Source organism: Phytophthora parasitica (assembly GCF_000247585.1).
Source record: "Phytophthora parasitica INRA-310 unplaced genomic scaffold supercont2.39, whole genome shotgun sequence".
NCBI lineage: Eukaryota > Oomycota > Peronosporomycetes > Peronosporales > Peronosporaceae > Phytophthora > Phytophthora nicotianae.
This window is the reverse complement of record NW_008649025.1, coordinates 201035-222066: the sequence shown is the minus strand read 5'-3', so window position 1 is coordinate 222066 and position 21032 is coordinate 201035. Positions and strand designations below refer to the sequence as shown.

General features: G+C 47.6%; 8 protein-coding genes across 9 annotated transcripts; 1 reads left to right on the top strand and 7 right to left on the bottom strand.

Annotated features, from left to right (window-relative positions):
* Nucleotides 1–657: 657 nt before the first annotated feature.
* On the bottom strand, nt 658–1047 carry PPTG_14286 (hypothetical protein; the record flags this gene model as incomplete). Its single annotated transcript, XM_008910860.1, has 1 exon — nt 658–1047. One exon carries the CDS (start codon nt 1045–1047, stop codon nt 658–660), a length of 390 nt encoding a protein of 129 aa, XP_008909108.1.
* A 4711-nt stretch (nt 1048–5758) lies between these two features.
* Nucleotides 5759–6304, bottom strand: PPTG_14285 (hypothetical protein; the record flags this gene model as incomplete). The annotated part of the gene is made up of 1 exon (XM_008910859.1): nt 5759–6304. The coding sequence occupies one exon, from the start codon at nt 6302–6304 to the stop codon at nt 5759–5761; it is 546 nt and encodes a 181-aa protein (XP_008909107.1).
* A 1733-nt stretch (nt 6305–8037) lies between these two features.
* On the bottom strand, nt 8038–9621 carry PPTG_14284. 2 transcript variants are annotated; one of them, XM_008910857.1, is made up of 6 exons: nt 9415–9621; nt 9229–9346; nt 9035–9156; nt 8852–8964; nt 8722–8786; nt 8038–8640 (listed from the first exon to the last, which is right to left on the bottom strand). In XM_008910857.1, the coding sequence occupies exons 1-6, from the start codon at nt 9612–9614 to the stop codon at nt 8224–8226; spliced, it is 1035 nt and encodes a 344-aa protein (XP_008909105.1). In that variant the 5' UTR covers nt 9615–9621; the 3' UTR covers nt 8038–8223. The 2 variants fall into 2 exon arrangements, with proteins under 2 accessions (XP_008909105.1, XP_008909106.1); XM_008910858.1 differs by having other exon boundaries at nt 9229–9621.
* A 120-nt stretch (nt 9622–9741) lies between these two features.
* On the top strand, nt 9742–11010 carry PPTG_14283 (hypothetical protein). Its single transcript, XM_008910856.1, has 3 exons — nt 9742–9770; nt 9895–9942; nt 10016–11010. Exons 1-3 carry the CDS (start codon nt 9761–9763, stop codon nt 10891–10893), a joined length of 936 nt encoding a protein of 311 aa, XP_008909104.1. The 5' UTR covers nt 9742–9760; the 3' UTR covers nt 10894–11010.
* PPTG_14282 (hypothetical protein) lies at nt 10924–12232 on the bottom strand. Its single transcript, XM_008910855.1, has one exon. The coding sequence runs from the start codon at nt 12197–12199 to the stop codon at nt 11474–11476; it is 726 nt and encodes a 241-aa protein (XP_008909103.1). The 5' UTR covers nt 12200–12232; the 3' UTR covers nt 10924–11473.
* On the bottom strand, nt 12226–12781 carry PPTG_23475 (hypothetical protein). The gene has a single exon (XM_008910854.1). The coding sequence runs from the start codon at nt 12634–12636 to the stop codon at nt 12340–12342; it is 297 nt and encodes a 98-aa protein (XP_008909102.1). The 5' UTR covers nt 12637–12781; the 3' UTR covers nt 12226–12339.
* Nucleotides 12782–12912: 131 nt separating this feature from the next.
* PPTG_14281 (hypothetical protein) lies at nt 12913–15106 on the bottom strand. The gene has a single exon (XM_008910853.1). It carries the CDS (start codon nt 15028–15030, stop codon nt 13456–13458), a length of 1575 nt encoding a protein of 524 aa, XP_008909101.1. The 5' UTR covers nt 15031–15106; the 3' UTR covers nt 12913–13455.
* Nucleotides 15107–15127: 21 nt separating this feature from the next.
* On the bottom strand, nt 15128–20418 carry PPTG_14280 (hypothetical protein). Its single transcript, XM_008910852.1, has one exon. It carries the CDS (start codon nt 20274–20276, stop codon nt 15210–15212), a length of 5067 nt encoding a protein of 1688 aa, XP_008909100.1. The 5' UTR covers nt 20277–20418; the 3' UTR covers nt 15128–15209.
* Nucleotides 20419–21032: the final 614 nt, after the last annotated feature.

Below are 21032 nucleotides of genomic sequence, written 5' to 3'. Positions count from 1 at the left end.
CGCTCACATTAGTTCATTTATACTGGCAGATTGGGAGCTGCTGCCCTACAGCACCTCAGCGAAAGTCGATCGACATCATTGTAGTTGCCATGTAGACCGTTCTAACGTGAAAGACACTATTCGAGAGCTATCTGCTTCTCGGAGTAAATGGAGCTGTGTTTTTATTTAGTCAATCAGACGCTTTGATACGCTCGTGCAATATGCACGAAGAACTCATGTGAATCAGTTCTTCGATTATATTTTGAGGTATTATCTACGCTTTTTATACCTGACATTTTTGCATTTAGGGAACTTTTCGTTTCTACACGAAGAATTCTATACAAAGGGCAAGATTTGCACGACGTTTTCCGTAAAAGTCATGATGCAGTCGTTTACACGAACACCTAATACATCTAGTTGTAGACACAGAGGACACTGTATCACTTCCGATTGCTATAAGTTATGCAATTCATGGGCGGAGTGGGTACTGCAACCATTAAAGAAGCGTTTTGAAATGCCAAATACACTAGTAGCATACTAGTTGTAATAATACTTTATATATATTCCTCTGATCACTTTTGAGAAGAATACATCCAATACACCAACTGCATGCTGGTGTAGCAGCATGCAGCTACACCGAAGTTTTGTTAGCTGTCTCACACAGCACTAAAAATAAGTTTATTTATCGAAACGATACTGTTCGGGGGTCATCTTGTTGAACAGTTTACGTAGAAAATAGTTCCACCATGAGTAGTGCTCCCCAGGAAGTTGCTGCTTGAGCTTTGCCATCGTGTCAGCGTTTACACGAGCGTGTCGCTCTTCCTTGTCGTGTGATGCTGAATAGTCTTCAGTGGTAATTTTTGTGGACAGGTCTTCAACTCCACTTAGACGGATAATCACATATGTGTTCTTGCCATGCTGCAGATACACTCCCTCAATCGCTTCGGTGGTGTCCGGGCTCGTAAACACGATTTTCTTCGTTACAACGGAACCCGCGGGAATCAACTTTGAGTTGGCTCTTGCGAGGAGATAGGCCAAATTGGCCAAAAGTACATAATTCACACGCATAATTCTGTTGGCGTGGGGCTTGTGTCCTGGAGCGAGCAAATTGAGAAATAATTCCTTAAGTCACTGTTACTTGTCCATCTGATCGAAAGTAGCAAATCGTTGCCTTTTTTTCACTCTGACTACAGCTGGGATGATGGGATAGGCCGGTTCATTATTATACATGCTCTGAATGCCATAATTGGATGCAGTGCGAGAAAGAAAACGGTAGTATACAATATGGAAAAAATGCAGAATTGATGGCATGGCGCAATTATAGCTTAACATTCTCGTAACATCACTTGCAAGCATTAAGAAAATGGTGATGCTTATTCATGGTGTACATATTAATACCTGGTAGTGGAGACCAAGCTTCCACACGTGAAACCATCCGGTTCCAAATTTCCTTTGTCTGGAATTACAGCTGCTACAATAGTAGTACGCTACATGCGAATGTTGATGAGACACAAGAAGGTATTTAAGATGTCGCGTCAGCATGAAGTATAATAAACCAGACCGAGGCAAAAATACATTTTTGTGAATTGGTTAGGTATCATGCCGAACCAATTGACTATTGCTCTTGCAAGTACTAGAAATGCCACCCTTCCTTATGCAATTGTTTTTTTGTTCCTCCATCACATTCATTTCCCATTCTCCAGCTCCCGTAACTCCACTGTCGGAAAATATATGCCAGCGTAACCAGAGTCGGCTATGATTTTCTCACAAAATATTTGTCAACCTCCTTAATCAACCCAATCAGAAAGCTGATACCGACAACGCGTTGTTTTGAGAACGGGTAACCAAATTTGGTTACGACACATTTTCGCATTTAATTGGATCAAATATGGCCAACCAATCGACGGTGGAAACCCATTTACTGTATAGCATTTGTGTAACCGGACATGCAAAAAATGCATACAAGCAAAAAACTGACCAGTGAAGTTAAAACCTCAATTTCAAATTCAATACTTAAGCAAATCACATATGGCAACGTTACCTACTCGACATCTGCTTGAAGCCTGTCAATTATGTCGTCGGAGTCGTCAATAGTTTCTTCAACAACATTCGCCAGTTCCAATGCCTCCACCAAGTCGTTTTCCGGTTCTACAGTCTCAGTAACGGCGACAGCAGCACTGCTTCCGACCTTATGAAGACCTGAAAAGCCGCTTCGAATGACACTGCTGCCCAAACTACGCCATGAGCTCATAGCCCATGTGATTGCATCTTTTCGTTTCGGAGCAACTAGCTGGAAAGGGGTTTGCTCACGCTGCTCGTGGTGCGCTCGGAGCTGTTGCTGTAGTTCATTGACCCACTGACGTCGAAGCCGCTGTTTGAATGGACGAAACCACGAGATGTCTGCCGGTTGGCAGACCGAGGTGAGCCCTGGGGGAACCGGCATTAGATGCACACTTAGGTTTTTGGCGTGTTCTTTAACTTCATCTGTCCAATGGGCCGAAAAATCGTCCAGTAGAAGAAGGACTGGCAAGCATTCCTCGCGATTAGTGAAATGATAGTCTAAAAAACGAATGGACAGGTCCGATATCCACCAAGCAGACTCATTGCCATAAATCTGGGCACCCACAGCTTCAGAAAGTGGAGCTATCTCTTTCCACAACGTGTCTCCGAATCCGTTTTGCTTGACCGCGTTGTAAGCTGCCTTTACTTCCTTTTTTGATGGTTTGGTCCTTACAACGAAGAAAGGGTCGTACTGCTTACCGGTTGAGTCCGCCATAAACATACCCGTAAAACGTTCTTTGTCTTTTCCGCCGCATCTGACCCAGACAGTTTTCGGACCACGCTTGTTAATAGTTCGCTTAGGTAGGTATTCAAAACACACACCACTTTGGTCGGCGTTAAATATTTTGTCCACACCTAGTTCAATCGTGGTTTTTGCAACTTCCTCCCAAAATGCCTTTGCATCAGCCTCCATGGCCTCCGGCTTCTTTTGGCCTTGTCGAGTTTTAGCGCGTAGACTTAGCTTATGACGACGGAGAAACCCTTGCTGCCATGTCCAACTAGCTTCGAATATACCATCCGGGACCTTTTTCGTCTTCGGCTATGGTCTTGGCTTTAAGCTCCAGCATTAGCCTGGATACAGGGACGCCTTCCTCACGCAGTGACTTAATCCACTCGGTAATAGCTTCTTCACCTGCAGCAGAGATTGTAGTTGCAGTGCCTGCACCTCGAAGAACCTTCATACTGGCCTTGGTCGAGGACGTGCAGACAGATTCTATACGAGATCGATCTTTAATCCACTCGTAAATTCTTTTGCGTTTGTTTTCTTGCTTTTTTGCTGATAGATGGTCGTAAAACTTGTCTAACGTGGCGGGCATTCCGTTCGTGTCGTGAAAGGTGATCACCTCTAACCGCTTTGCGTACGAGTCGACCTCTCTCTGGTAGCTACTTGGCTGGCGTCCTCGCCCTCCGGGCGCACGCTTGCGGCCGCGCGTCATTGCATTCTGCCTAATTATGGCTACACAACAAAGAGCTGCGAAATGTACATAGCCCAATCAAAAATAGGTTAAAAATAGTCCTGTCCGCTTGAAGAAATGATCAATGGTGTCATTGTAACAAGGTTTTTTCTGTACATTTCGCGTTTGTGATTGGCTATTACGAGTGTCCGCTAGAACAAATTGTCCGGCTACACAAATGCTATACAGTACAGGCTTCAATTGCGCCGGCAGGCAAAATGTTGACTGAGATCTCTGCATAAACGCTAAAGGGGGCTCTACTAGCGCGGATGGTAAGCTCAATTGATTTTTATAGCACTGGTGGCAGCAGCAGCTTTCGCCTACAGCGACATCGATGGTGGACGGCCCTGCCTACTGAAGAACGACGAAGTCGTCCACCATTCACGACACGACGGGGATATCCGCTGTCGCAACCGTCTAGTAGCCGCTTGTTACCGAGTCAGCGGTGAGGGAGGTCGCAGCGCCATCTACCATTAGAGTCGCATCATGCAAATCTAATTGTTGGGTGGATATCGGTGTGGCTAACATCCATGAAGCCGGGGCCATGTATCGTTAGGACAAGCCAAACAAATGAAGTTGTATAATATATGAATATCATACTTGTTGTATTCTCGCACAATATGTGCGGTAAAAGCTACACACAGATCCAGCTGTTACTGCTTTCAACGAGGCTAAGGATCATCCTAATGAAGGAGCGTTATTGCGACGGGCTCTACTTGCTCTTTCAAATTACAAAAAGCCCAGTAAACCAGCAAATAGATTTATAGATAAAATGAAATTGTATCTTATTGTTGGCGCTCTTGTCTGAGGCTTACGGCTTACAGCGCAGACAAGGGCACTCACGAAGTGCAGCTTCCAGTGATTCTATTTTTGTCCAATCACACACCGTTACTTCAGCGTTACCACTTCAGGTTACGGATATCTAAACAAGTCATTATTTGCAGCTAATTGCTTCTTCTACAAGCCTATACAAATTTCGGATAACGTTTAAAAATGGAAGCTATAGTTGTGTTAATTGCAGGATCCCTTTTGTATTTTGCATTCTTTTCGCTGTAGATATTAGACAGTTGTTTGCTCTAGCACTAAGCCAAGGTGAGTCGACGGGCTGCAATTCAATAAAGTACGAGTACAAGACTCACAATATATTATCGTAAACCGCGGTCTCAAAGCGACAGGTGTAATATATTTACATACTATAAGTATTGTGGAAACCAACCAATATATCCAATTTATTTGCTAATCGACTGATTTAGAGCGCTAATAAGACAGATTATAAATATATATAAATGAACAGCAAGTTATTTTTAGTGACCAGTTATCTAAATTAGTGTCCGTAAATAATCCCATCTCGATTATATAAACATTGATTTTTCCGAATGCATCTGGAACATAAATAAACACGTAATGGAAAAGACACGCGCATGTGTTGCAGTTAAAGTTGGTGAGTTTGAACACACTAGCAGAACTAGTGAGCCTGTTGAGAATGCAGCGTTCGAGTACATTGCAGACAAGCTATAAGTGAACTAACTGACTCTCGAGTCCTCTCTACCGCTTAATATTATTTAAAAAGGCTAATTCTGATTAATACTCTGATTTACGACAATAAAACCTTTATTTAAAGTGACAACCTACTCCCTCTCAGAAAGCCAATCCAAAGGGACAAGTGATCACAATAAGTTTTACACTTATTTATCGGTAATAATACATGTGAGAAGAAATCTGACCACTAAAACACAAACATGTGGAGATTTGAAAATATTTGTTGAGAGTTTTCGTACAAATATTTTTAAGTGGGATGCCATCTCTATTTTTCTTGCAGTCGCTGGACGAAGCACAATCGTGAGGGTAAGTACAACTGCACCTCAGACCATCAAAGAGCCCATTAGAATCGCCAAGAATATCACCTGAATTTCACATTATTGTGCCTAAACGAATTACCTCGCAATTATTATGACCGTAAATTCTGTGTATACTACGGTGGTATACCTTATTGCGCATAGAATGTTCCAACACATGGAATTGACAATACTGATCTCGTTAGGAAGATAGTCGCTGATAGCACGCAGAGCGATGGTGTGGCTAATGTTGGCGGGCTGTCGGAAGTTTACGATTAACGTGTGAGCTTTTCATTGATGACAAGAAACGAAGCCATCGAATAAGGTGAATAGAACAAAACCCATGCGTCTATTCCCATCATTAGGCAACCTAACGACAACATTCGTTGTAACAGTACGGTGTTGTCGTAATACTTCAGCGGATTCACGCTACTGAAGTAACTTTGAAAGCTCGTTTTGGGGTTTAAATTCTGGGTTGTTGGCCTTGAACCTGGGTAAGTATGCTTTGAGCAGCATCTCTTCGCTTTTCGTGAGATGCCCTTTTTTCGTCAAACGGTCATACGCCTGGTTCGGTGTTTCTCCCTTCTTCTCCATGTGCTTTATTGCCTTCTCCAACCAGCTGTCTTTCAACTTGGCCCAGCTACCCTTCACCTTAGCGACCAACGCATTCGTATTCCACTTACCTTTCACGTTACGAAGCAAGTTTGTAAGCTTGGACGGGATAAGCCCTCGCTCCTCAGATCTCGCAGCCGAATTGTCAGTAGATGTCGTCAAATCTGCTGTCGTATCGCTTCGTAGAAACCGCTGGGAGGTATCATCATTCTCACCAAAAAGTAGACGGGTCGAAGTATCAAATTCCTTCGAAGGAAGATGCCCGAATTGAGTCTCATCCGAGTTAGCGGCGGCGGAGGTAGCACGGACACTCGAGAAGAAGGTGACTATAGTCGCAACGAAGATCCACATCAGCAAACGCATGCTTTAATCTTGAAGGGGGGTGGGTGCTGGGAGATAGAAGTCCAATTGCAAAATGATGCTTTGTTAGGAAACCATGTACTGTAGACAGCAATAGCTCAGTATAAAATATACGTCACGTATGGAACTGCGTATTTTTATGCTACTTCTGCTAAATATACAGTACTTAAAAGCCGTATTCAATGATCACGCACCGTACCGTAAACAAAGAGTTTCATTCAATCGTATACCTGATCCTGGGAGGCGCTCTTTGTTTATTGCACGCAGAAGAAAGCATGATCAAAGAGGAACGACGTGCTTTTTTTTTCAAGATATACTTAAGTACACTGAGCCCCTGTGTCAATATCTGGCAATGGTGAAAGATAATCTCTTCCTCTATAAACTTTATTGAAGTAACAAAAACTAACTTAATATGCATGGATTGAAAAAAAAAAAGAAATAGAGCCTACTCGCGTCTCAAACTTTAGGCTCTAGCTGCTACAGCATGCATATCTCCAAGAGAAAGTACCTAAAGAAAAATTAACAGATACAAAAACGTTTTGTGGAATCCGTTCATCAATGCATTTTGCTGTCAGTTTGACCTGTGTTACCCTTACCGGTTGCATCGCACCGCTAGCCGTTGAAGCCTGCGAAGCAAGTATAGGCACTCAAAGATGAACACAAGGCTACCTTAATACATGGTCTACTTGCACTCGCCGCAGGATCGCCGCACTAGCAAAATGGTTGGGAAATGATGGTGGAGAGGCAAGTCGTGATTACAATTTTCACCTAGAACCTACTCAATTTGACCTATTTCGCCGCTTCATTTGCGGCTGATTCGGCCCGTGAAGAGACTACGAAAGCTCGCTATAATGTACAAACGGTTGGCTACATAAGTAGTACGGATAGCCCAATAGGGGCTCTTTGGTGATCTCTACTTAATTTTAGCCATGCAGATTTCAGATGAATGCTCTTATTTAGTCATGATTTTGCATCGATGATTCCAGGTTTACTAATCGACGCAGGTAAATTCACCGAAAGCAATAAATTCTAACGGGATTGACCAATACTAGTAACTGTCTAGCTACGTCTTTTTTTTCAAAATGTTAATCATATTTGAGCTAATTATTAAAATATACAAGCGTATTAATACATGGGTAGCAACAACTACGTTCGAGCGTGCCAATAATGACGGAGATCATACAACATCCCCAAGAGCTTTGAGACCATTGCGGTCTAGGCCAGAAAGATTTCTTTCTGGTCAAGATCGCCTTCTTCAAGGTGCATCAAGTGTGCGCCAACGCATCTCGTCCGCAGAATGTACTTGTGCTGTAATCGTCTTGAGCATTCGTAGGCACTATTCACTGCTCCCAAATGCGCCCGCAGACGAGATCACTTCGATCATGACCTGTTTTCTCAGCATTTCGGCCTGAGCATCGCAACATTCTGTGAAAAGTTGCAACGTAAATTTGCACAGGTAATGATGCGTTACTGCGTAAAGTAGGTAAGTAAGTGAATGCGTAGATGCGTAGATGCAACAATCGCAACAGCTAGCTCTTTGCCACGGCGTCGAGGTCTGAGCTCGAAGAAGAGCGGGTACAGCCGCAGCAGAAGAGCTCGCTTACTGTGAAGGGTTTGCAGTAACTGCAATGCAGTTGTACAGAAAACTAATTAACGGATTGAAACTGTCCAATAATATCACAAAAATCCCAAAATCGCCTAACACTTAAAAGCGGATACCAAAAATCGTACTTATTACCGGTATGGACTAAAAAGAAATAATGTAACTACCGTCCCATAACTATTTGATACACCACTCTCAAACTTGCCTTCAAAATATTTTACTACAAGTAGTATCAAACACTGTTGCTTTGTCGAAACCTGCCTGGAAGCATTAAACCACCACACAGTATTTTCCTCAACTGCAACAAATCATGTTATCACTATAGTTTGCTGACTTTATCAGTACCGGCACCGAAGTGCTGGGACGCCAAAGCAACCACATCTTGTGCACATCCCCAATGCAGAGTGTGACCCGATCCGCCATGAGCGTAGTTGTGAATAACCTTAGCACCGCGTTGAGTTGAGCGTGGGTCCATTTCGAGACACACACCACCGGTTCGACCAGGACGCAGCCCTGCCACCGGTCCAACCACCTTGCTGTTGTGCACCTCTGGCCACAGTTTACAGCACCGTTCCCACACACCTTCAACGTCCGAGTCGTCGTTGTCTATACTCCAGTTGTGTGGTTGAACCGTTCCACCAAGCACTACATCTCCGTGTGGACGTGGAATAATATAGGTGTGGTGACCGTCACGATGGATCGCAGCAACGTATTTGTCAAGCTTCGGGTTGTGAACCTGTCACCACATACAATAATCCTCAGCAGTTAGAACCAATATCATCTTTTTTTTTTCGATAGCAGCATTACTACTACTTGCCTTGATGATCTGTCCACGAATTGGGTAAACCGTGTCATCTCCAGCCAATTCCTTGGCCGCCAGACCTAAAGCATTTAAAATCGAGTTAATATGACTCAACGAGTTCGGATATCTTGCGTCAAAAGCCCACCTGAGCAATTGACAAGCAGGTCGCAGTCTTCAGCGTTGAAATCGCTCACGAGACGCTGTTCAAATGTAGCACCCAGTTGGCGCACTTCGTTCTGGAGCCACTTCATGAACGTCCTGACCCATTCAGCAACTCAATCAGTACAGTAGAAAGTAGCCAGTCCACAGAGAAATATAAAATACTCACCCAGTGTTGTAGATAATGGTCCCGAATGCAAATCCATGCTCCGCGTCCGGTGACACTTTCGCCGCCTCCTCTCGACTGAGCAGACGGAAATTTTCCACGCAATGAGCCCAATACGGGTGCACCTGCCAGCACCAAAACATCAGCAGAGTCAATAATAATAGTAAACAAGGAACTAATACTAAATTGACTCTCACCACAAGTGGGGGGCCTTCACTCGACACCTCCACTCCTTGTACAACGTGGATGCCCGCCTCCTCTCCGTGTCTTTCCATGATTTTTGACAGCCATTCGTAGCTCACCTCACACCACTTCCTGGAGGGAGACAACAGAACTGTTAGCTTGATATCATGGCTGATACCATATTGTAGTTATTGGTGCACCGAGGTCTGGCAGGATCGGCGTCGTCCGGCAGTGAGAAAGGCATCCAGAGACCGCCAGCAACGTGCGACGCGGTGACGTCGAAGTTTTCAGCCACGATACGGACGTTACGGAAGTCATTCTGCAGTAATGCCAGAGCCGAGGTGAGGCCGATCACGCCGCCGCCCACGACCAGAACGCGGCACTCCTCGGAGCTCGTCATTTGAATTCGAGTGTGATCGAATGGCTACATCTTGGTTCAAGTCACAATTCTGACAAATAAATCAACCGAATCATGCTATGACTACCGGACGATGTTTGACACACCATGAACAATCTTTATTTCCGATTTGGAATTCCTCCATCAACATGGCGAATGGTACGTCTTCGCAGTCTTTGACGTCGTGTAAATGCACTTCCCCGACCTCTTCTGCTGCTAAATTGTATACGGTCGGATAGCTTACGATCTCATCTTTTATCTGCTACCCTGTTCATACACACAGCCACGCTGGATCCGGAACAATTCTACCTCGTCCGAGGCACCAACAACAGTCCGTCTTTGAAGAATTCTCCAACTATCTTTTACAACAACTCTAATTCTTACATGACAAATTTGCTATATAGTCGAGGGTGATGAGGTGGACTACCGCAACCTGATGACGCACTACAAACTGGAGCCTCACCTGGCCAAAATGGCGGAGACAACGCTGCCCACGACTTATCACCATCTTCTGCGCGGCGTGGGCGAGGCGCGCGACTCGCTGACACCCGGAGAGCCCAAAGGTGATCTCCTATCTTTACTGGAAGGTGTTCCCTTTGACCGCCCCATCGAACCGCTCCCCGAGAGCGTAGTTAAGAGCGCTTTCCAGCTCCCAGCAGGCAGCAAGAGCGGCCCTGTGATGCGTCCTCTTAGCAATCGCAAGGCCCCGGGACTCATTCATGCGCCTCCTCCTACGGGAGCTGAAAGAGCTGCTCAGGCTGAGAAGCAAAAGGGCAAAGCTAAGGACGACAAGGATCGTAAGGAGAAGAAGGAGAAGAAGAAGAAGAAACGAGAAAGAGAAGACGCCACGATGCTGCAGAAGCTGCTGGCTCCTCTGGTCGCAGAGCTACGGGGACTCACGTGGGCCGGGTGGGTCGTCAGTGGGAAACCAGGCAACCCGTTCTTACAGAAGTTCACGAAGGAGAACTGCAAGCGTCTCGGAGTACCCAACTACTTTGATTACGTCAAGAACCCAATGGACTTGACTCGTATGAAGGAGAAGGTGGAACATGCAGAGTACACGAAGATCGACCAGTTCTCGGCGGATATTAAGCTTATGGCTGCGAATGCCAAGACCTTCAACCGCGTGGGTGAACCTGTGCACCAAATGGCGATCGAGATCGAGCAGCTCTACGAGTCGAAGCTTCCAGTGTACAAAAAGATGTTCGACGACTTACAACAGGAACGCAAGAAGCGCAAGAAGGAGAAGAAGAAGCGGAAAGAGAAGAAGAAAGAAAAGTAACTAGGTCGGACACAGACTCCCACTGCAAGTGTGGCAAATACATTCTTTTTAACCGTACCAACAGCGCGGATAAGTCTCATTTTTCACAACTGGTAAAAGATTTTCCATTGTTCCTGCCGCGATATGTTCCTTCTCATTATCGTCAATCGAAAAAAAAAACACGTCTGAGGTCAATCAGATAAAAGTTAGTAAACCCGAGCGAGGGAGTAGGCAAAACTCGCTCTGTCAAGTTGTTTTCCTAATTCCATTTGACACATTTGTACTCGAGTGATCTCTTGTGGAAGGATGTTGTAGTTTGAAGTGCTGGTGGTCTTCGATCTCGTCTCCTTCAAGTCATCATCGTCCACCGAATACTAAGTTACCTTAAGTATCACGCAGAGCGGCTGCACCATCGTGAGAACATTCATAATCTCACGCGAGACGTTATTGTTTGATACTTATTGAAGCACCATCCGTCTAATTCTTGTTTTAATGTTTTCGGCGAGGAAATGCGAGCCACAATGTTTTGTGACAATAACGCCGCTGGAGGAAGAAACGAAATGTACTCCAGTAAGCATGGCAAGTTCATAATCTCTTTAGTCTATTCCACCACAAGCTGCAGTGTTTCTTCTCCATCGCCACTAAGTTCCCTTCGTCCTCCCATTTCAGCGTCCAGCACTGGCATCGTGGGAAGCCACCAGCTCCACTTGTCGCGACCGAAATATATCGTCACATTATGCGTGAAGCTGCAGTCCGCTAACTCTCCTCTCTTGCTCGCCAAAAACTCGAGCGTCGTCTTGCCTTCCCGCAGCAACCACAGGTGGAAAATAAAGTATCCAGCTAATAGTATTCCTACACCCAACGTCATGACCCAGCCGAACTTGAGTAGTACTTCATGGCGGTGGAAGTTCGCATCCCAAACCATCGGGGACACCATGATGTTGAATACCAGGCAACTCAGCGACGTGTAGACCAGGAAGAGCAAGAAGAACTTCTTGTTGTTCCAAGCCACACAATTCCCTGTCCAGGGGCAGTGGTGGTCCATGCGGTACACACACCTCTGACATACTGAGCAGTGGTGTACGTGATCGGCTTTGTCGGCGTCGCAGCGTTCGCAGTAACGACTCACTCGCCCTGTATCATTAATAGGCTTTTTGTTTACCGTTCGAGTGCACATGGCGCGCCAATAGCTCCAGAACATGAGCACGGTGAAGATAAAGTAGAGCACGTTGAGCGCAAGACTCGAGTGAAGACGGACGATCGCTACCCATGTGTGCAGCTTGAGCAGCATGAGCCCGAGGGCCACAGCCACGAAGACCTTGCTCATAACGTTGGGGAATGGAAAACTGATCAACACGATGGAAACGGTTTTGAAACCTCTGTATTAGAACGCAATATCCTCTACAAGAACGAAATGGCTACAACGCTGCAAGTTGCTAGTTGCTGTTTGTTGTCCAGCTCATCGATTCAAAGGTTGATCATGTGGAAACGGAGCGTGTTGGATTTCGGTGGATCTGGAAGTCTGAATGGTGGTCGAACAAATTTCTTGAGAAGCTTCGTCAGTCGGTCAGAAATCTTCGTCGATGACAACGCGCTCTTCAGCTTCTCCACAGCAGCAGTGGTAACACCGCTCACTCGTTCTTCGTGCTCTTGGTCCGTAGTCTGGTAGGATTTCTTCGCCGTCTTTTCGCTTGCCACTGAAGAAACCTCGACGCTTGCCAAGAGGATCACAACCGCACTTAGAATGACGTATCCAAGTCGCATTGTCGTTAAGTTATCGTCGCTATCGGTGCGTGTTTTGATCGCTTAGCAGCCAATTCTCGAATGAACCAACGTCCTTTAACGCTCCAATCGACACCATCTTTTTAAATAAAAAAAAATTGGTGACTAAGGAAATCACTCAAATTTGATGCTCGATGCTGAAGTAGTTATCAGCTGGGATATCCGTTAGCGATCTGTCGAGTACATGAAATATCAAGCCGCAAAAAAGACGAGCTACATGTCCACTTATTCGAGATAACATACGCGCAAATATTAAAACTGCCTTCATCTATCCGACATATCCTCGGCTTGCCACGTCTATCGTTTCATTCGTTGCCTAGCCTGCAAGGAGTAGCTTCTAAACATTAAGCTGGGCAAGAGAAATAAGCCTTTTGCATTAAACTCGTTTCTATCCTCTGTCCACGGCCACCACCACCCAAATCACAGTTGAAGACTTACTCACAGTTGAAACACTTGAATAAATTACCGACCGATACATGGAAAAACATGGATAATACATGGACCAATACACATCGTCCATAAATTATCCAGCGTGCATGAGTAGCGCCCGCTATGCGAGTCCTCATTTCCCGATTACCACGCTTCAGTGCTGTGAACTACACAGAGCAGACTAGCCGCTTTCAAAAAATCAAAAGATTTCACTTTGAACCATTTATCACATCTGCGGGTGCTCCACCACTACTTCACTACTTTTTCCTCCGTGTACCCTCATGGAGTACAAATTTCAGCAAGTGTTCATTGGTCTGCTTGCGCTAGACAATTATCATCCAAACGCTCCCGCTTCTGTCTGGTCTCCTTTCCTTATGCGTGCGGGGCAATCATGGGCATCGAGAGCTGCTGCGGCGAATTGCCCTGCTTCCGCAGTCCACGGTCGATACGCGGACGTCTGTTCTCCTTCGATCCGCTGCGCTTGCCTCCTTGGACGTTGCTGTTCTCGTTCGTGCGTGGCGCACGAGGACGGCGTGGCTTGCCTCCATTAGTAGGAGATCCAGACTTGTTGCCACTACTACTATTACTACTCTTCTCTCTCCAGCGACCCTGACCACGACGACGTGAGTTCTTGTTCGGACTGTTGCCAGATCCCTTCTTGTCATTGCCAGATGAATCCGACGAAGCTGACGGCGAAGGCGTACGCTCGCTAGTCACTCCAGCAGTAACCGCAGCAAACGACAGCGGCGGAGCAGGAATTGACCCTGCAGTAGACGCTTCAATCTGCTCTTCACTCTGAGTCTCGTTACTCTCGCTAATCTCCTCCACAGGCTCGTTCTGAGCCTCAGTCACCTGCGGTTCCGTCACCTCCACCTGCTCCGTTTCCTCTGTAGCATCGTCTCCGTGCTCTGATTCGAGCTGCGACTCGGTGAAGAAGCTGATCTGTGGCATCGTGTTGATCTCAGCAGGAACGACAGGAGAGTCTGACGTCTCGCCAGCCTCGATAACGTCCTCTACCAGTTCCTCCTTGGACTTCTCTGCTTCTTCTTCCTCCTTAACTTCCTTGTCAGACTTATCCGAGATGTTTGCCAACTGGTCCACAAACGCCCTCAATCCACTGTACGTCGTATCACACGCAAAGATCTTTTCACTGTCCGTCAGGTACTTCTTGGCCTCCTCCAGCGACTCCATCAAGTTCTCCTCGTATGACAACTCGGCAGGCGGGCGGGTGTTGCCCAGCAGAACCTTGGAGAAGAAGTCCAGTACCATCGGGACTTCCTTACCCAACGCTTGATGCAAGTTCACCACGTGCAGAGTCTTTAGTAGCTCGTATACATTGGCAAAGCCCTGCTCCGTAACCTCCTCAACCGTCTCCACGTTCTCCTGGACCTCCTGAGTCTCCTGTTCAGTTTCCATCACGGTTTCTTCCTCCTTTGCAACCCGATCACTCTCCTCCTCCTTCTCCTCCTCCGGTTCAGCGATAGCAGCAGCAGCTTCCTCGGCCTCCTGCTGTTTCTTCTTCTCCAATTCTTCGCTGTAGACTCCAATAAACTGCTCACGGAGCATCTCCAACTCCGCTACGAGCTTCTCGAGCGTTGCCTTGTTGCTCATAAGCTCCAGTTGCTGGGCATTGGGCTTCTTACCATCCTTAAGTTGCGCCACCTCCAGACTTTTGATCTTCTCGAGCTTCTTACGGTGCGAACGGATGCGCTTGTACAACACGCTCAGATACGGATGATCCACAGTTAAGTTGCTCATAGAATCAGCCTCATTCAGCTCCTGAGTTGCAGCAACCGCCGCAACTACCGCTTTCACCTTGGTCTTGGATTTCTTCGTCTTCTTTTGAGAGACCGTAGCGACCTTCACAGAAGGAGCTGCGGACTCGGAGTTGCACGGACCGACAGCGACAGCCTCGCTCTTGTCGATGCTCAAAGTTTCACTTGCCATGGTGCTTTCTGGGCTGCTGTACGAGTCCGCGAAGTCAACGCGTCCACTAGCTTGAGTCGTCTCTTGACGCGTTTCGAGAAATGAGGCGTGGGAAAATCCTAGATCAAAAATATGTTGTATGACACACAAAATGCAACTTTATTCTCTAGAAAGTGGTGTTTTGGACACATTATGCAACTTTAAACAGCCTCAGTGATCTCGTCCACGATAACTTCATCCACTTTGATCCCGAACGTGCCGTCGCCAATAATGACAGTCTCCAGGGTCGTAGTGGACGTCGGAGGACCACTAGAAGTGGACACAACACTCTCCTCGTGAATGGATTCGTGATGACTCATCGGTTCGTCTACAGGTGCAACTTCAACTTGACCCTCCACTTCAGGCATCAGCCTCGCCAACGTCTCCTCATCCGCAGCAATCTCTTCGTCCTTCGTAGCACCAGCCTCCGTCACAGCTTCAACAGTAGCCTCAGTCTCTTCCTCGTGGGTTGTCTGGTGTTCAACAACGCCCTCGGCCTCCTCGCCTGAAGTTTCCACAGCTCCAACCTGTCCCGCTTCGCCGATGGTCTCAGCCGTGGGCTGCTCGCTACGCTCACTCCCATCGGTGGCAGGCATCTCAACGGCGACGTCCTCTGGCAACAGACCCAATTGCTCCTTCAAATGTGGACACACAGCGTCGATAACTGCACGCGTCTCGTCGAACAGAGTCTCGCTGCTTCCCTCAGTACTCCCCCTCTCGAGAACATCCTCAGCCTTCAACACCAGCAGCAGGTTGTACAGTGACTGCAAGGTCGTTTCAAACACGACACTACTCTGTTGCGATCGCATCGTGGGCGAACTAGACGCCACCAGTTTCTTTGCCAATCGACGCAGAACCTTCAGCCACAACTCCGGAAAGTCCGGCAACTCCATCAACACATTCAAGTTGTGCAAAAAAGTCTTGGATAGCAACGTGACACTGTACAGCGGAGCATCGCGTGCCATCTTCACAGTGATATCGTTAACTTGGTCGTCAAAAGCGAAGATGATGTCATTAAAGCACTTTTTCCACGTGTCCTTGGCGATCGGCACTCCGGGCAGCAGCAGCGAGTTGCGCAAACAATCCCACGCAGTCTTGGCCACTGGCGGTCGGTCATCGTTGAGATAATTCAGCATCACTTGCATGACTTGCAGCCACGAACTGCCATTCATCTTGTACGTGTTGTCACTATTTGCCAGTCCTTGCAACAGCTTCAAAGCATCCACAGCATACGACGTTCGATGGCGAACAAACCCGCAGCACAGAGACATCCACGGCGCGAAGTTGTCGTCCTTCAAGTGGCCTCCTTCAGCCAGCACCGTCACGCTCTCCCAGCACGCTGATCTGCTGTTGATATACTCGACCACGTTCTCTAGAATACCCAAGAGCACTTCCCAGTCGCGGAAGTCGTGCATGTACACGAGATTCGCCTTCAGTAGCATCGTGATGCCCGACGCCAGGCGGTCACTCAGCGCCTTGTACATTTCCTTGTCCATCGTCAGTAACAACTCCAGTGTAGCCATCAGCTTCGGACGCACTTTTTCATCATGGAAGAGTCGAATACTCACACGTAAGATATGCACAACCACGCGTTCCACAAGTCCCTGCATGTGGAGTTCACCCAGTGGCGTCGATAAGATGCGCTTAGCGTACAGGTGGAAGGAATCCCACAAGTCCAGCTGCAAGATACGATGCGAGTTGACCAAGATGATGTCCACACTCAGTTCCAGCACCAAGATGGCGTTCTCCTGCATCATAGCGTCCACTCCAGAGTCGGACGCCTGCATGATGCACTTGAACGGGTCGCGACACGAGATCAACGTCTCCAGTAGGCTGGTAAGAGACTTCTCCTGTAATTTCCGAGTCAAACGCAGCCAGTTTTCCTTCTCCAAGATGCCACCGCCCAGCTTCATCACTTCTTCACGCAGCATCTGATTAACCAACGAGAAGCTCTCGTCGATCTTCTCCTGTTCAGCCCAGAGGTAGGAAGACAAAGAGTCCCAGAAAGACCCACTATTGACACTCTGTCCGTGACTTCCATACGCGGTACCTTGACTCGCTTGCGTCATACTCTTCATGCGACTGCGAATAGCAGCTTGACGCTCTGCTTGGCGTCGAGAACGCTCACGAGTCTTCCCAGACAGTCCAGTTCCCCCTTGATTGCGTCCGGGCGACATCTTCGGCGGAGAAGGTACATGAGCTGATCCTCCCTGCATCGGAGGCAACGGAACTCCACGCGAATCCACAAAGTCGTCGATCTCCACTAACGACGTAGGAACGGCATCCAGCTCGTTAAACATGAGCATACACTCCACCACATTGGCCCAGCCTTTGCGGAAACACTCGCTCTTGTTCTGCACAAACTGGAACAGCAATTTCAGCGCTAGAAGAGCCCGACGAGTCTTCGCTCCTTGCACTAGATCTTCGTCTATCGAACCTCCAGACTGCTGAGAATCTGCTAGAACCTCAACTTCCGAGCCATCATCCTGTCGACGAACGATCCGCTCTCCAATGGTCTCAGTTGACCCATGTTCGGACGGAGACGGCAAGGGAGATGACGTCGGTACACTACTCGATCTCGGAGGTACGTACACCTTTTCTCCGCTCATTATTCCGTGTGCGAACGTGAGGAAGTAGGACGCTAGAGCTCCCATGATCTTGTTGAATTCATCGATCATATCGTAGTACAGCATGATCTTCGCGCAGTTGCTCAGTCCTTCCAACGCTCGCTCCATGTTGTTCAAGTCGCACGTCTTCTCGAACGCCAACAGGATGCTCTTGATAGTGCTCTCAGAGATCAGGTTGAACATATCCTTCTCATACAAACCAGCTCGCAACTTCAGGATGCTCGTATTCGAGGTAAAACTGGCCCCAACCACGTTCTCTGAGCGCTTAAGTACGCCGTCCCATTGCATCGAATACCGATCGACCGTCGAGGATGGAGCCTCCATGAAGTCTGAAACATCGTGTTGCATCTGAATCTCTTTTTCCAGAATATTATAGTACAGATCCGTCAGATACTCCGTCGGTAGGTCCTCACCCGCGTTAATACCTCGATTGTTGCGGATAAACTCCTCGATAGTCATCTTCTTTGCGATGTGATCCGAGTGTAAGTCCGTGTTGAGCATGATGATACTAAATGCCAATACAAAGGCCGCATCGGCGTCTGCCAGAGGTCCCGACGAGCCTGCTTGGAGGTAGAATTGCTTAGAGAAAGCCTCCATCATTCGATCGATCTTCTGAGCTTCACCCGGTAGACGGAATTTGGCCAAGAACATTCGCAATGCCTCGTCCAGAGATGGTGCTGACCGGAAATCGAACATGGCTACATACGCGTCTCTCACTGCAGCGTTAAACGGGTACTTTTCAATCGGTCCATCGCCGATATAATCGCCAATCAGAGTCTTGTTCAAACCAGGTGTGTGTAACAGGAAGGAAGCCACAGATTCGGGCGTTAATTTCTCCGGTAACAGTCCAATCTGCTGCGAGAAAGCCATCCAATTCTTCTGGTCGTGGTTGAACTTCTCCGCAGCCAAAGCGTAGCGCTTCTTGATGCGCTTACGTTGCTGCAACACTTCAGCTGTGCGTTCGCGTGCGGTGTGTAGCCACGCCAATTGATCTGCCGGGTTGTCAGCTTCACTCTGCTCCGAGTCTGAGTCGCTTTCACTTCCCGACATGACGAGCTGCATGAGATCTCGAACCGAAGACATGGGCGAGATATCCTCCATGGGGAAGGCGTCTGACGAACTGTCCGTACGAGGGGAAGCTCCAGCTGTGAACCGTGCGAGATCAGATCCTTTCAAACTTAATACACCAGCGTTGCTTCCAAACGTCCTGGAGCCTGAAGTCTTCGCTGGAGTGTTCAGAGGACAGCGACGCGCAATCGATTCAATCACTGCCAGTAGTCCCTCGAGACACAGTAGAGTCAGAGCGTTCAGGTTACCGTCTGGGCCGGACATTGACTGACAGTTTTTCGCCAGAGACTTGCACAATACTTCGAACAAGTTCGTGCAGTGTACGTCGCAGTCGTAGTTAATGTATAGATCCAGCATAAGCGCAGGCTCTCGACAGAACTCCAGCAACGACTCCAATGCCAGTTCCTTCTGCTCATTAGAACAAGACGGAGAGTCGATGATACGCATGTGAACACTGGTGAAAAACACTTCCAGCTGCACCTTCAGATGGTCCTTAATCGAGTTGAACAGGTTGAACACAACACGAAGTGTAAGCGACAAGATCCCCAGCTCTTCCGTCTCTGAGTTTTGCAGCAAGAACTTGGATAAATCGCCTTGTAACACCGACACCAAGCACGGATGATTCCCCAGTCCAGTCCCTGCTGTCTCCAGTACAACGTTTATCAACCTCAGTCCCAAGACGCACGTCATCTCTTCGTTCTCTGTCGGTGAGATCAGCCCTGAAATAAAGTGCAAGATCCGCTCTAACAACGGAATCCCGTACGGTTTATCCACTGCTTTGGCGTCGGACGTTGGCTCCATCTGTGGTGCAGTCTGTTCTCCAATATCCAAACTCTCGTCGTACTCGGGTATTGGCTGCTCCTTCTCTTCCTCCTTCGCTCCATTCAGCATCTGTGGTGACATGGGCGTTGGTTGACTCGGTCTTCGTTGCGGCTCCAACTCATCGATCCGATCAAACACCGTAAGCACCAAATGTGACAACGTATTGTCTGCTGACCTGCATAAATGCATGGAAGATCTGGGCTGGCAGCGGATACTGTAGCATAACTGCAGCATCTTCCATAGATTATCCCCTGAGATCAAATGTCCAGCATCACAGCGAACACAGTACTCCACCAGCTCCAGCAGCTTCATCAGCACAGCCTCATCGTCCGCTCGGTGGGTCTCCTCGAATCTGCAGCGGGAGACACACACTGCGATGCGGTTGATGGCTACATCTGCTCGTAAAGACTCGGAGGTTATGAGTCCGTACAGTAGAAACTTGTTGATGGCAGAGATGGCGGCGCCCGTGATGAAGCCGCTTGTGCGCTCCGACTCGATGACCATCACGAAGGGCAAAAGATACGTGACTGTGTCCACATCGGATAGATCGGTCACTGACTGCAGCTCGTAGTGAAGCTGCTTGAAGGCGCGCATCATGGGCGACTGCGTGGACGCCGGGATCTCCTGCGTGAAGCGATCCACGGAGGCCCAGCGAGCGTTCACACGCATCATGGACAGCACATTGTGGATCTCGCCCTTGACGCAATTCATAGCGGCGATGCCGGAGGTAGTGGGGGAGACTGGATGTATAGAGAAGGCTAAGGTGGATATGTGTAGGACGCGCGGGGAGGTGGTAGACACTAAGGACGGAGCCAGGTGTCGCCTTGAGATTCCGAGTGAGAGTGACGTGTATGGATGGAATGTTGGAGGAAGGTTGCACGTAGGACTATTACTAATTTCGGATCGACAATAATTGTTTTAGAATTCAAGTTGTATTTTCCGAATTTAGGAAAGTGGGCAATTTTTTTTAGTTTTGAAAATACAGAAACTAATTGTTTTCGTTAATAGACTGATCAACAATTATGGATATTTTTTTGCAGTACTGAGCTAGCGGCTAGTTGGAAATTCAAAAGCATCACTCAATACATGACGTAACAAGTGTATGAGGAGAGCGAAGCCCCGTTGATTTATTCGCTGTCGATATTATACCGCAACGTAGGTGCAAGTACCTTTCTAGTGTATCTTCGGTACAAGTCCGACCAGCCACGCAGCATCGTCGGGCTTGTAGCGGGAGCGGAGATACGCAAGCAGCTACTAGTTCAATTTTTAAACGAGTTTGTAAGAATGGAGAGGCGGCGTGTGCAGAAGACTGGATTGCGCAAAGCACAGAATCTAATGCTTGGCTTACCAACTATAGCGCAATAGTTTTTAGCGATCTTAAAGCGAAAGGTGGCTTGCCGTACGAACTGCATACATTGACACATTTACCGCACCTGCAAAAAAAACATTAAAATCAATAAATTTGTA

Coding starts and splice junctions, on each gene's coding strand:
- PPTG_14284 (XM_008910857.1), bottom strand. CDS start 9,614: ATGACGAGCTCCGAGGAGTGCCGCGTTCTGGTCGTGGGCGGCGGCGTG. Junction 9,157..9,228: donor GTGAAGGCCCCCCACTTGTG/GTGAGAGTCAAT, acceptor TGGTGCTGGCAG/GTGCACCCGTATTGGGCTCA. Junction 8,965..9,034: donor ACCATTATCTACAACACTGG/GTGAGTATTTTA, acceptor TGAATGGGTCAG/GACGTTCATGAAGTGGCTCC.
- PPTG_14283 (XM_008910856.1), top strand. Junction 9,943..10,015: donor CGTCCGAGGCACCAACAACA/GTCCGTCTTTGA, acceptor TTTGCTATATAG/TCGAGGGTGATGAGGTGGAC.
- PPTG_23475 (XM_008910854.1), bottom strand. CDS start 12,636: ATGCGACTTGGATACGTCATTCTAAGTGCGGTTGTGATCCTCTTGGCA.
- PPTG_14280 (XM_008910852.1), bottom strand. CDS start 20,276: ATGAATTGCGTCAAGGGCGAGATCCACAATGTGCTGTCCATGATGCGT.
- PPTG_14281 (XM_008910853.1), bottom strand. CDS start 15,030: ATGGCAAGTGAAACTTTGAGCATCGACAAGAGCGAGGCTGTCGCTGTC.
- PPTG_14282 (XM_008910855.1), bottom strand. CDS start 12,199: ATGAGCAAGGTCTTCGTGGCTGTGGCCCTCGGGCTCATGCTGCTCAAG.